This window comes from Peromyscus californicus, unplaced genomic scaffold (genome assembly GCF_007827085.1).
Source record: "Peromyscus californicus insignis strain IS unplaced genomic scaffold, ASM782708v3 Scaffold_12__1_contigs__length_115047231, whole genome shotgun sequence".
Lineage (NCBI taxonomy): Eukaryota > Metazoa > Chordata > Mammalia > Rodentia > Cricetidae > Peromyscus > Peromyscus californicus.
Window position 1 is genome coordinate 37,530,229 of NW_026294413.1, and position 13,777 is coordinate 37,544,005.

General features: G+C 36.3%; 1 protein-coding gene across 3 annotated transcripts in view; it reads left to right on the plus strand.

Moving 5' to 3' along the window:
* Diaph3 (diaphanous related formin 3) overlaps positions 1-13,777 on the plus strand; it is a 502,378-nt gene that overhangs the window by 240,247 nt on the left and 248,354 nt on the right. For all 3 annotated transcript variants that reach the window (XM_052732620.1, XM_052732621.1, XM_052732622.1), the window contains 2 exons: positions 6,680-6,775; positions 12,674-12,768. In XM_052732620.1, coding sequence (XP_052588580.1) covers positions 6,680-6,775; positions 12,674-12,768 — 191 coding nt within the window. The remainder of the gene's footprint in view (positions 1-6,679; positions 6,776-12,673; positions 12,769-13,777) is intronic.

Here is a 13,777-nt window from a genome sequence, read left to right on the forward strand (position 1 = left end):
GTGTCACTCTTCTGTCTACTTTTAGAGGACAATGTCCTTATTGGTAGGTTCAGGGCTGAGGTGCAGAACTGTGTGCCACCATTTCAAGCTCTCCTTTGATTTGGGGGTGTGGCTTGTTAGTGTTTTGCAGAGATATTATCAGCATGGAATTGGGAATGGAATTTTGTGTAAAAATTTTATTCACAAAAAATGGTCGCTCTCTTTAGTCATATTTTTCTATAATTAATCCTTTTTATTTTTGTTGTATTAGTGTGTTTTCCGTTTCTATATGAAAATAATGGAAACTGTGATTTATACAGAAAGGAAGCTTATTTAGCTCAGAATTCTTTAGAGTCAAGAGAGTGTCACCAGCCTCTGTCTGCCTCTTTTACAGACATTTTGGTAAATGGTCCCATGGCAGAAATATGAAGGGGGCCATTTGGCTCTTTTAGCGGTCTTCACAAATACTAGCAGTGCTTAGGAATTTCCTTCATCCCTTTCTGACCTGAGTGCCACTGACTAAGAACCTCTCCCATTAAAATTGTTCCCTTCCTCTTTTCTGCACTGGGGAATGACATACGCCAACTGACTGCTGCTCTGTCTGTGACACTTACATACGTCATTTCTCTGCTTTCCCCCTGATGAGAAGTAGCCAGCTGTCGGGCTGATTTTAAAGAAAAAGAAAACTTTTCACTTCTGAAGATCCTGGATGTTTGGGGTCCCCCCCGGGTGGTCCCTTTAACTAAGTAGAGTCACTGTCTGTACCATATTAACTTGAACTGTTTAAACTGAGGTGTTTTGCTTCCACTGTTTTCTGTGGAAAATGGATCCTTCTCACTCCTCGTGTATTTCCCATCCTTTGGCTGTATAGTCGGGAAAGTGAAGAAAACCATACATTTGCTGTGTTATGAGTATACTGATACATTAAACTAAGCAAGAGTCTACCATCACTTTCTTGTAAACCAGAGAGAATTGGTTAATACTTATTTAGTCTTTGAGTGTAAACTGAAGTTGCAAGGTTGGTAGTAAACTTTATTTATTTAGTTATTTTTTGTGGTATTTAGTATACTACAGTAAAAAGGCTACTGGAGTAAAAGTCATTGATCAGTTCTTAAGATTAGCTCCTGAAGCATTTCTTCCCTCACTTTGGTAATGAGGGTCACTATTGTGGGGTGATAGGAGAAGCTAAATGTGGTTCAGAGCCATTCCTCATGGAGTTTTCACTGGAAGTTATTTAAAACGTAGGTTACCGAGTCATTGGCTTTTTCTTCAGAATACACTAGGAAATGTTTCAGCATGTGAGAAATACTAATGAGAATTCAACCTTAAAAATTAGTGCCTGCCCTTCTCTTAGGAATTATAAAAATAATATATAGAACCTACCAAAAAAAAGGTAGATGATTGTTATTTGGTAAGACTAAGCAAAGGGGACTAAGCCATTCTTAATAGATTTCATCTATCACACTTCAGGCAGTATAAAATAACAAAAGGTATTATGTACTGGGAAGGAGATTTTTGTGGTAATTTAGCATCTAGGAAAAGTGATCGTGCAGTAACTCTTGGGAATGATACTGTTCTCTCCATTCTAGATAACTCTTTATGTCTTCATGTCCATTGCCTGTTGTTTTGACCATGTGGAGAATATGTTCAAAGCTGGCCTAGTTCAAACCTATTCCTCATTTGCCAGCAAGTAAAGTAGCAGTACCTTTCTCCTCTTAGACTTAGTGAATTCCTCTATTTATACATAGGAGTGTATCTACACAAAATATACTTACTGAGCACTGAATGCCCAGCCTTAGTTCTTGGTACTAACATTGCAGTGGTAGATGATGGTCCCTTTCATCGTATTTATTATACAAAATAAAGTGTTTCATTGTAGTATTTTCAACCATGCATAATATATGATTTGATCATTTCTATCCTCCATTATCTTTTTTTAGCTTCTCCTACCCTTCCCTCTGATCCAGGTTTTCTTCCCTAATACTTGTCTTCCTACTTTCCCCTCTGTTAAGATTTCCTTTATGTTTCCCATCCTGTGTTTCACACATACTGTTTGCCTCTAGAGTCTGGGTCACTTTTTCAAACTCTAGTTATATCAGTTTTCCTGTGAATGCCTGGGTTTGTTTTTTTTTTTTTTTTTTTTATGACTGAACAGTATTCCTTTGTGTGTGGATTAGGTTTTCCTTATTCATTCATTCTTTGAGGTACGCTTAGGCTAATTCAATAATGTGCTTATTGTGAACAGTGCCAAGATGATCATGGATATGCATGTGCTCCATGTTTTGAGTCTGACTTTTTTGCTTATTCAAGCAGTCTTACTCTCCAGTGGAAAAATAGAAAAAAAGAAATGCTCTGGAATAAAAAATTAAAAGACAGAGAAATGATGTTGGGGAAGCTGGTTGTAGGGTTGGCATAGCTGTAAGGCATGCAAGGGCTTTTTAGGGAATTTAAGTAGACTCCTTTCTCTTCAGTGTGGTAAAGAGGGTGTAGATAATTTGCAGTTAGGCAACAAGGGAGACTAGTTAGGGAACAGTTGTATTCAAGGTGGAAAAAGATGATAGTCCTAACGAGCAGAGAAGTAGCAGCCAGAGAGGTGTTTTGGAGTGATTGTGTTAGGTAATTGGTTCTTGGGAGGTAAGACCTACTAGAGACACTGACTAGCTATGATTGTGACAGAAGTGTAAACTGTTCAGTTTGAGCCACTCAGTTAGGAGTATGCCTCCTTTCTGCTGTAAGGGTTGATGTTGGAAGAGAGATATGGAGGGAGGTACACTTCAGGAGTTGAACTTTAGACATGTGGTGGTAACACTTGTATTAGACATTCAGTTACAGATGTTGAGAGTAAGCAGTTGGATATCCAACCTGGAATTCGAAAGGAAGACTTGCTTTGGTGCAATAATTAGTTTAGTTCCCACTGTTGATGCAACTCTTGTGCTCACCCATTCTCTCCAGGTCTGCCGAGGTTGGTATTCACCCTTGGTGATTACTGTAATTCTATATTCTCACCTTTCAGTTACTATTTGTGCCATTTTTAAAAAGCTCTCAGTCCCCCTTAATGTGGAGTTCTCTTGATATAGCTACAAGATGCTGAATCTTCAGTGATTCCTCAGTACTCTGTGAATAAAATTCAAACATATTAGACTGGCTTTAGAGATCTTGGATAATTAGGTTCCTGACTTTATTTTGGTGTCATTTAATTTACTTAATATCCTCTGCTTGTACTATATCCACATTCTTAAATGTGTGTCTCTCACACACAGAGACACACACACAGACTTTTTCTATTTTCTCTCCTTCCTCCCTGCTGCTCATTTTTATCTGTATTTCTTTTTTAAGCTTTGACTTGGTTACCCATTATCTCAGGAAGATTGTACTTGACTTGTGTGCCTTAGATTTGTCTTTTTTCCTGTGGTTCGTACTGAAAAATTATCAGTTTATCAGTGTATTTTGACTGCCATTTATTTTATAGTTAATTTTAGTGGGCCTTAAATTTTATGATGTTGGGGATGTCTATGTTGTATGAATCCTAAATGGTCTTGATTAAAAACCCAGAGCCAAATATTATGGTAAATGCTTAAAGATCAGAGGAAAAAAGCCACAGCCACTTCTCACCTCGCCAACTCCTCCAGGAATCCTCAGAATGAATGCCTCTGAGTCCTCAGAGAAAAGGGTCTCCAGTTCCTGTCTCCTCAAGCCTTATATGCCTTCGTCTGCCCAGCCATTTCACTTCTTATCTCAACCTTCCTGGTGCTGGGATTAATGGCGTGTGTGCTTCCGAATACTGGGGTTAAAGGCGTGTGCCACCACTGCCTGGCTCTGTTTCTCTCCTAGACTAGATCAATCTTATGTAGCTCAGTGTGGCCTTGAACTCAGAGAGCTCAATACAGATCTCTGCCTCCTGAGTGCTAGTATTAAAGATGTGTGCCACCAGTGCCTAATCTCTGTGTTGAACTCTGTGGCTGGCTCAGTCCTCTGATCTTCAGGCAAGCTTTATTTCTTAGATTTCAAGTATCACATTTCCCTTTTTTTTTTTTGGTCTAAAATACTAAAAGAAGTTTATAACTAATATAAGAAAAACAATATACAATAAGAACAATAAGTATATACAATATACAGCCAAGAATTACATTAATAATGTCCAATCCATTAACACTTGACAGATTCAGAGAAAATACTCCATTCTTTATCCTATTTTGATGAGTCCAAAATATTGTACCTAATATACTTTCTCTCCTAACTTGTATTACCAACCAAAAACTATCTTTTGATGTCTTTCAAACTTATACACTTTAATACCTCTTTAGTGAGTTTCTTTTCTGAATTTGTTTACAAGGAAAGCTATAACTATGACTATATCTAGTCTTCAACTCCCTCAGAGACCTGAGAAGGAAATAATATTTACTGAGTAAGCAGGAAGCTCAAACAAGTGACTTCCAAAAAATATGAGAAATGACAGAAACAGCTGGCTAACTAGATAGTCACCCAAGGTTTGTTTGCAGCTTTGAGGTATCTGTCTTCAGCCTACAGGCCTAGCATATCTGACAGACTTATCTGTGAAGCAGAATTTTCTGAAGGTTGTCATACCCTGTCTTGGTAAAGTTCGGCAGTCCTTTCTTTTGTGTCCTCCTTGTTCATTTTGGACAGCATACTGTAAGCAATTGAGGCAAGTGCAGTTTCTTGCCCAGTGGCTAACTTTTGCCACAAAGAAAGCAAACTCCATATGGAGTTTCTTCAATGCCCATCATCTTCTCTGAAGTAGATTGGTGCTGCCAGGAGCAGACATGTCTCCTTGTGATTAAAAAAAAAGAATCCGTATTATTAAAACATCTTATATAACATATTCTGTAGATCTCTGAAGTGTTTGAAGATGATCTATCTAAAATATAGCTATTTGTCCTTGAAAGCATACCTAACATTACTACAAGTTTGATTGCAGTGACTAACTACTAACTTGCATTTCTTTATTTTCCTAAATAGTGTGTAATAACTTTCAAAGACTAGCAATTTGAATTATATTGTTAAATGAACTGCATAGGTATAATATCTTGAACAAAAGTAGAAATATATGTACACTATGTTCCAACAAAAATAATCTCAACTTTGTATCAATATACACAATTTGTGTACATTATATAAAAATTCAATCCGATGTACAGTATTTTAAACGAGTAGTTGCTTTTTAAAAGTAGATTCAATAATCTACTTTTTTTTATCTTATCATATCCATATTCTCCCTTCTTTCTTTTCAGAATAGATTCAATAACCTGTCATTTGTGTATCTTTTTTTTCAGCGTAGATTCAATAATACACCTTTTATCATATCTATATTCTCTTTTTTTCTTCAAATAAGAACGCTGAATCTAGTCTCCTTTGTTTAGCTTGTTTCCTGGCTATTACCAATAACAACTTGTAATCAGCCACCAAAACAGTGACAGATATCCGTAACTCACTGAAGAACCAAAAACCATCTAACCCACTTCTGGGAATGTGGGCACTGTGTTCTTAAAATTGCTTCCTGGTATCTGGGGAAGAGGACATCTTTAGGGGATCCTGAAAAGAAAAATTTTGGGTTATTATCAAGTCCTGGGAGAGGTAGCTGTATCATTTGTTGTCCAGTCTCTGCATAATGGGAAAGTACAGAGCTTGTCTCAAGTCTTGTGGGATCATGCTCTTGTACAATGTAAAGATTTGTCATTCCTATTGGTTTAATAAAATGCTGATTGGCCACAGCCAGGCAGCAAGTGTAGACTGGGTGATCAAAGTAGGAGAAGGCTGGGAAGAGGAAAGGCAGAGACGAAATTGCCAGCCAGATGCCCAGGAATTAAGATAAGAATGTTGGACTGAGAAAAGATACCAAGCCACGTGGCTAAACATAGACAAGAATTATGGCTTAATTTAAGCATAAGAGGTAGTTAGTTATAAGCCTGAGCAATAGGCCAAACAGTTTTATAATGAATATAAGCCTCTGTGTTTATTTGGAACTGAATGGTTGAGGGACCAGGCGGGAGAGAAACTTCTGCCTACATGTCTGCTTGGTCTAGCATCGCCCCTGCATCACCTAGCCTAACATTTTTCAGCTGGTGCTTTGTATTCTTTATTACAATAAAAGAATGAAAATAAGCATACAATAAAAATCAGCCCTGTGTTTATCCAGTATGTAGGAGTATAATTTGTATTCCCTTAGGGCGAATAAAATTTACAATAAAAACACATGGTGTTTATGAAGAATACTGTATTAACTGAATAATTACTGAAACAGATTTGTAGTTTTAAATACATGTTATATCACACAAAGAAGCTATTATTTAGTATTTTTTTGTTTAGTATTCTTGGGATCACTTGTTAACCCTTTCTAAATTAAGTTTATCAACTGCTGTAACTGTTCTCATTTCATTCAAATGATCTTACTATATACACTCTCACAACTCATGCTATCATGCTATCCAAGTTATCACTATCCAAGTTATCACTGTTTTACCAGTGCTTTCCATTTTGGCCTTCAGTCTTAGTAATTTTACAAGCCTAAGAGCCACTGGTGTCTCCCTGGAGCAGTGTAAGTCCGGGGTAGTAAATGATGAGAATGTATTTTTATTACTGTGTGGTTTAGTATGTTAACTTTTTTGATGGAAAAAGTTCATTTCCTGCCCTTTTGCCCTTGAAGTTTATACTGATTCTAGTATGAATCTCTTTTGTCTTACAGCGAAAAGGAATACAAATGATTTTGAAGAGAAGAAAGTTATTAAGAAAAGAATTAAGGAACTTAAATTTCTAGATCCTAAAATTGCTCAGAACCTTTGTAAGTATCACATGTGAATATCATTAACATATGGAGTCTTTGTGGATTGTTTCTTGAAATCTGCTCATTTTGTGTCTTGTTTTCCATTATCTTAGTTTCTTTGCTTGAATACTAAATTCATATATAACTCTTCTTCATGCAAATTATGAGATTAAATTCTTGAGAAGATTAATATGTACTAGAAAATAAGAAAAGAATTTAAGGTGAAATTCTGCTTCCCACAATTGCAACAGGAACTGCTCTTTAAAATTCTTTTTTTCAAGTATTAAAGACAGGGAACTCAGGTGATGACATCCCACTTGGATAAAGAATCAGTAATCTATCTATTCCTTTACTCCTCCAAGTATCTATTATTTGTGACACTTGATCATGCAGGACAGCAGTTAGAATATTAATGGAAATAAAGATGAGGAGTAAAATGAATTCCATTATCCCACCTGAGCAGCTCAAAGCCTTTTCCTCAAAAGCACTGATGGAAATATTTTAGATTTAATTACTGTTATGGGAGCTAAATACGTAGTGTTCAATTGTCTTCCTGGCTGAATTATTATGAAAAAAGGCAATAATTTTGTCCCTAATTCATTTCTTACTGCATCTTAATGCATCAAAGAGAGTTCTACTTGGAGCTGAGATAATTTGACCTCTGTATATTACTTTCTGGTGATGCAAGAAGGATATAATATGAAGAATCTAGAGGGATGAGTAGTGTTAAGATGGCTTTTAGTCTGCTTGCAATTGTTACATGCCTCAAGTGAATTTTTAGCAAATATTGGAACCAAATAGTTCTCCAGCCAAAGGATAATGTTTCATGCCATTAATTAAGGAGAGTTATATGAGAACAATATGTGCAAAAGGTAGACTTTATAGTCCTTCTATTAGTGTTTTGGAATTGATTCTCCACACTTACTATGGCAGAGGGTAAGCCTTTCTCCAGTAGAGGCTAAGATTAGATCCTTGTGGGCTAGTATGGTGGCATTAATGCTACTGGCCAATATTCAGTCTGCTTTTTCTTGGCATCAATTAATTGCATATTTTTGCCTATTTTATATTGCTATCATCTTGTGATAAGCGTGAGCCGGTGAATATATAAATGAAGATGGTATTACTTCTGGGTGGAAACATTTAATTGTTGGTTTGGTCCCTTTCAGAGTTGTTTATCCTTGTAATAAGATGATTAGCTTATACTGCCCAGCCCCTCTACTGTGGCATGTGTTTGGTTTTTTTTACCCCCTCACTGGAAATGATATTTTTGTGCATGCATATGAAATTTTGGGTCTCACGTGATATGTGTATATGAGAATTTTCTAACTGCAGTAACATTTTCTCACATTGAAGCACTGAATGCTAATTGGATGTTGTCTAAGTTATACCGTGTAATCTCAAAAAACTAATCATGTTGAAAACCATCCGCATCTGGCATTAAAATTGTTAATCTTGACTTAAAATGACCTTTTTATGGTTCCGAAAGGAACTCTTTGAATGCAGTGCTTCCTTGATGGATCAGCTATGATAATTCAGTCTAAGTATTCTTCTTAAGGTTGGATAATTAACGTTCTGGACAGAACTGTTTATTTGTTGTAAATTACAGAGCATGTAGTAAAATGTCATGTACTCAGAAGTAGTAAACCACCATAATAATCGTTCCTGATAGTCTTTCTGTGCAAGTTCCATGTTTGTTATTTCACTTTATTACAACCCACCAGATAACTATCAGCACTGACATTATAGACAGGGAACCTGGTGGATTTTCAGATAAAAACCTTGAATTTAGGTGGTTTATTCTGACAATAGACAATAGGTATTTTCATTGTGAGTGTGTGTGTGTGTGTGTGTGTGTGTGTGTGTGTGTGTGTGTGTACTCATATATATATAGCATATGTGCATAATGCTTGTAAAATATATGTGCATTCCTGTTTGTAGGTTACAAAATCACATTATTGCTGTAGAGAAGGATCCTGTTCATGTTGATTGCTCTAGGTAGAGGGTGTTTATTCTAAGTTTTTTAATTGAGAAACATGTTTTAGAAAACCACATCACAACATATTTGGGTGTAATCCATTAAAGGATTATTGTCACCCTTTCAGATTATAGCCAGTGTTGTGATTTAAACACTACGATACTTTAACGATTTCTAATTGCCACTAAAAGGATAGTTGGAGTCAAAGTTGTTTTCTATTTATAAAGCACAGTCTTGAGGTATTGAATGCTAAGATGAGTCTGGTCTCTACAGTAACAGCTGGTTTAGAATGAAAGAGCTTGGAGTGAAACTGTACTTGGTAGTAGAATGCTGACACTGACGTGGAGATATTCCCTTCTCAGTGTTATCAAAAAGACAAGTGAGGTATCTATCCCATCACTGAAACTTGCTGTCCACCTTTGAGGCAACATCTAAAAGCCACTCATTTTTGTTACCTAACTTATTTATAGGTGACTTGTTTCTAATGTGTTGAGTTCATGAAGGTTTTGTCAATGACTTAGGGCCCAACTACTCGGATAGAATTCCAGAATCAAGAGAAGTCTCAAGAATTTTATAAGATTTGTGTATTCTGCCAGATTCTTTTAAAGTGGGAATTAGAGCTTTAAAGAAAAAATTCCTGAAATCTACAAATTAATGCAAAGGTTGAATTATTTATACATAACTTCAGTGAGCACACACATAGCTGCTTGCAAAAGCTGAGTGCTGCACTTAGCTGAGCCCATGCTGCCTCTAGTCTGCCCCATCATGCTGAGAAAGACATGTACCAAAATGACGGCATTAATTTTACAGCACCTGTTGGATCCCTCAATTGAATCTTTCTCGTGTGACTCTCTGTAACCTCTAATCATTTAAAAAATGAACTTTTGTAAAGTCTTCTTTTAAGTTGAGTTTAGGTATTGGGTTCTTTTCAGTTCTCCTGTGTCACTAACCTTAGGGTCATTACAGCAGAGCTATGTTTGTTTGTTCTTTCTGAATCTGTTAAAAGGACATCTAGCCAGGCAGTGGTGGCGCATGCTTTTAATCCCAGCAGTTGGGAGGCAGAGCCAGGCAGATCTCGGTGAGTTCAAGGCCAGCCTGGTCTACAGAGCAGGATCCAGAATAGGCACCAAAACTACACAAAGAAACCCTGTCTCGAAACAAAAAACAAAAAAACAAAAACAAACAAACAAAAAAAGGACATCTAGAATTCATTGAAGGTATTATAGTTTGGGATATGCTTTATGTCAATAAAATAGTTGATATAAATGAGGCCTGGAAAAGGTGACTGGGCTGAACACAGGGGAACCCAGGCTTGAGATTTCCTGCTCCCTTAGTTGGGGAGTTGTCCACACAGTGCTCAGAGTATTGCTCAGAAAAGAAGCACCCTAGGTATTCTTAGATTGTACTGAAACTTTATTATAGTTCATCCCTACATTGATGATCTTAGTTTCTACTTCCTTCAGAAATAGAGCTGGTTCTTTTGCTCAAAACCTACATCATAAATCATCCTGTTAACCTGAACTCTCTAGTATAGCCCAGTACCTTCAAGTAGCAAAAATTTCCATCAACTTCCAAAAATGACCCTTGGGTTTAGACATTGCCTCTCAGGAGGACAGGACAAAGCACAAGACCTCCACGGCCTCCATGGGTAAGACCAGCCCTGTATGTTGTAGTGTCTCACTTGCCCAATGTGTTTTCCTTTTATACTATTCATTTAAGGTTATATTAGCTATCTTGCTATGGTATGTATTAATTATACTTAGGAGAGGCTTATAAAATACTTGATATAATTTAACAATCAACGCCCATGACTAAAGAAAACAACAATCCTTTAGAGACTTATTTATAACCATCTCCATTTTGCTCTGCCTCTTCATGTGAAATAACTTCCTTATCCAGAGTTTTTGATTAAGCACTAACTTTCCTTTTTATTGTTATGACTGTTCTCTGTGCCTGCTCTTAAACACTTAAGTGTGGTATCAATTAGTGCTGAATTTTACATAAATAGACTCAAACCACGTTAATGCATTCAGCTATGACAGCGTAGGATTTCATTCACTGAATGTTGTACTTGATTCATACTGTCTTGGGTAACATTGGGATACTCTTCACTCTAAATATAGCTCCCAAGGAGTTTCATAAACAAAGTCCTGTGGGTCATTTACCATGACACTTGCCAATCTCGATTCCTTGTTGATAGTTGTGATGGAAGCTGCATGTGGTAAACCTTGCATCACATATTTGATGTTAGGAGTCCATGCCAACTTACTCTTTCCCAATTCAACGTAACGGTCTTAGAACTTGAATGGTGCCTAGTCTTGGTGATCTGAAAAACTTGCAGCATTTCCTTTTCAGATATGTTTACTTGTCTTGTAGTCAAAGTAAAATAAAACTGACTACTAAAGCATATCTCCCTGTCCCCATCTTTCTTGCCTTCTATCTTAAGTTCTTGCTTGCTTAAGATCAATCATGCTTGCTTTGTCCACTGTCCATGCCTCTGTCCTCAGGAGGTGCTTCTCCATCCAGAGATGAGCTTATTTGCTGTGTTGTTTTATTTCTTTGTGTCATTAATACTCATTTTTAGTTAATCTCCTACAATTAGTTTAGTGCATTTTATTATGATTGCATTTTATTCTCATCCTCTCAGTTGTTCATTTATTGGTCGTTGTGTTCACATGGTTTTTATATTTTTTTGCTTTCTAGATAACACTGCTGTAAGCTATCCCTTTTAATTCCTAAGTAACTGTATCTTTTGGACCACCTACTCTTTTTGTCCTGCTTTTAGAATATTGATAATAGGCCTCCATATCTTGTGACTTCTTGGGGTCAAAAATATGGAGCTAAAGCTGATAGTGCGAACACAGAAGCCAATGATGAAAAAGGGTATTCAAAACAGAAACAGTTCATGGTTTTAGAGTTCTGTGAATCCTAGTATGTTTATATGCAATTGTTTTCAGGCCAATGGCACGTCTAGTAAGCAAAAACTTAACAAGTTTTACTGGGTTCAAATCATGAGAGTGTTCAAGAAAAGACTGATTTTTGAGACATTTCACCGATTAGCTCAAGCTGGCCTCAAACTTGCCACATCCTTTCACTGCCCCTTCAGTGCTAAGTGTAAAGACATGAGCCACCATGACCTTCTGAGAACTGACATCAGTTTTTAACGTGACAGCATGGCAGTAGAGTAATGGGGGGTGCACTGGCAAAAGCATTATATCTAAAGCATAGCAAATAATAGCATATATATTAAAATCTCTTCTCGAAAATTTATTAGATTATGCAACTATGTATATGTATATTAATAAATATAAAGAAAAACCTAAGTAACATTGGGAATTCTCGGCAATAGATTATCATCCCTTATCCATACAGTTAATTCATTGTGAAACTTTATTTTCTAAAATAGTTTCTAAAATTTAAGACTTAGTTAAATGCAATTATATTTCTCTAGCATATTTTCTACAGTTTGTTTGAAATGTACTGTGTTGCTAGTACTTGAAAAATGGGAATGCATTGCTTAACTGTCTTGTTAATGGTTGTCTTTGAACTAGTTAGTGCTGGAAAATATTATATAAGGCAATAACATGTGCATAGTCAAATATTAAATGCATATACTGCGATTTTATCATTTTCATTACAACATGATGGTTTTTATAGCATATCAAACATATTTAAGTTGTTTGAAATCACTTGAAAGTTGGTACTATTCTGATGGTTGATAAATAATTAAGGATTTCAAAGTCAGCTGTGACAGCTGCACAGTAAACCAAGATGGATTCTTATGCACCAGCTCGAACCTGGAGGAGCACATGTAATGCACTAATGAGCTCTGCTCCCCAGTAGTTCTAGTAAATGTGTGTGTACTCTGGTTTTATGTAGATAGAACTACATCTGGGGTCTCTCTATTACTTTCTACATTATGACCCTTTCCTCCCTCTCAGCAATCTTCCTGAGCTCCTTCCGGGTGCCTTATGAGGAAATCAAGATGATGATATTGGAAGTGGATGAAACCCAGTTGTCAGAGTCTATGATTCAGGTAAACAGACGTTGCTTAAATTCCAATATTTCATTGTAAGCTTCTCATTAAATAGTAATCTGTAAGTGAAGCAAAATTCTTTACCCAAATCATTCAACTGGAAAATCATTGCTGCATAATTAGTTTGAGCATAACTTCTGCATTGCCAGGAGATAAAATTCTGCCTCTTCTCTTAACTGCAGCGAAATATAATGCTATGAAAATGATTACATTTCAATTATTTTCAATGACTTTCTGAAGACAAATTGTTGAATTTTACATACATGCTTTTGTTTTTGTTACAGTTTCAACTAATGGCATGTTAATTTAAATTTGTTTTTACAGCCTTGTTGAATGTGTTTTCTTTTGGCTTATGGAGTTGAACCATTATTTGGTAAAAATGAGTAAAGGAGCCTTGTTTCATGTTAGCTTTCCATCCACTTCTTCCTGGCATTTTGTGCTTCCACAGTACCTAAGCTTTGCTTGTAATATCCTCACATTCATTCCAAAGGCTAGAAGATTCTGAAAAACTAATCTTGACCATAGCGTTTTATAGTGAGTGACAATGTTGAACCAAAACTATTAAACTGCACATAAGGGGTCTAATATGTAAACATTCGGTTAAGACTGAATGTGAAGTTGGACAATCAGAACATGTTATGTGATGAGAGATTCTTCCATTTGCCATTTTATATTCTGACAAGAATACCCTTGCAAGTCCTAAAATAATAATTATAATACATACTTAAATGTAAAATATATAATTCCATTTATGATATATAATGTAATTATTCATAATAATATATAATTACTATTATTGGCAAAGTAAGGAAAGTAAGGAAACCATAAGACAATCGTGATTCCCCTTGCTTGTGATCTCTGTACTCTGGGGGCTGAGGAAGTGGAATGCAGAGCCTTAGGCCTTGCAGGACTCCATAGGGGAATGAATGGAAAGGTGGTGCACCAAGAATTGTTTATAGTTGTGAACAGTGGTTAAATTTTATTAGATGTTTTTACTCATCAGTAACTG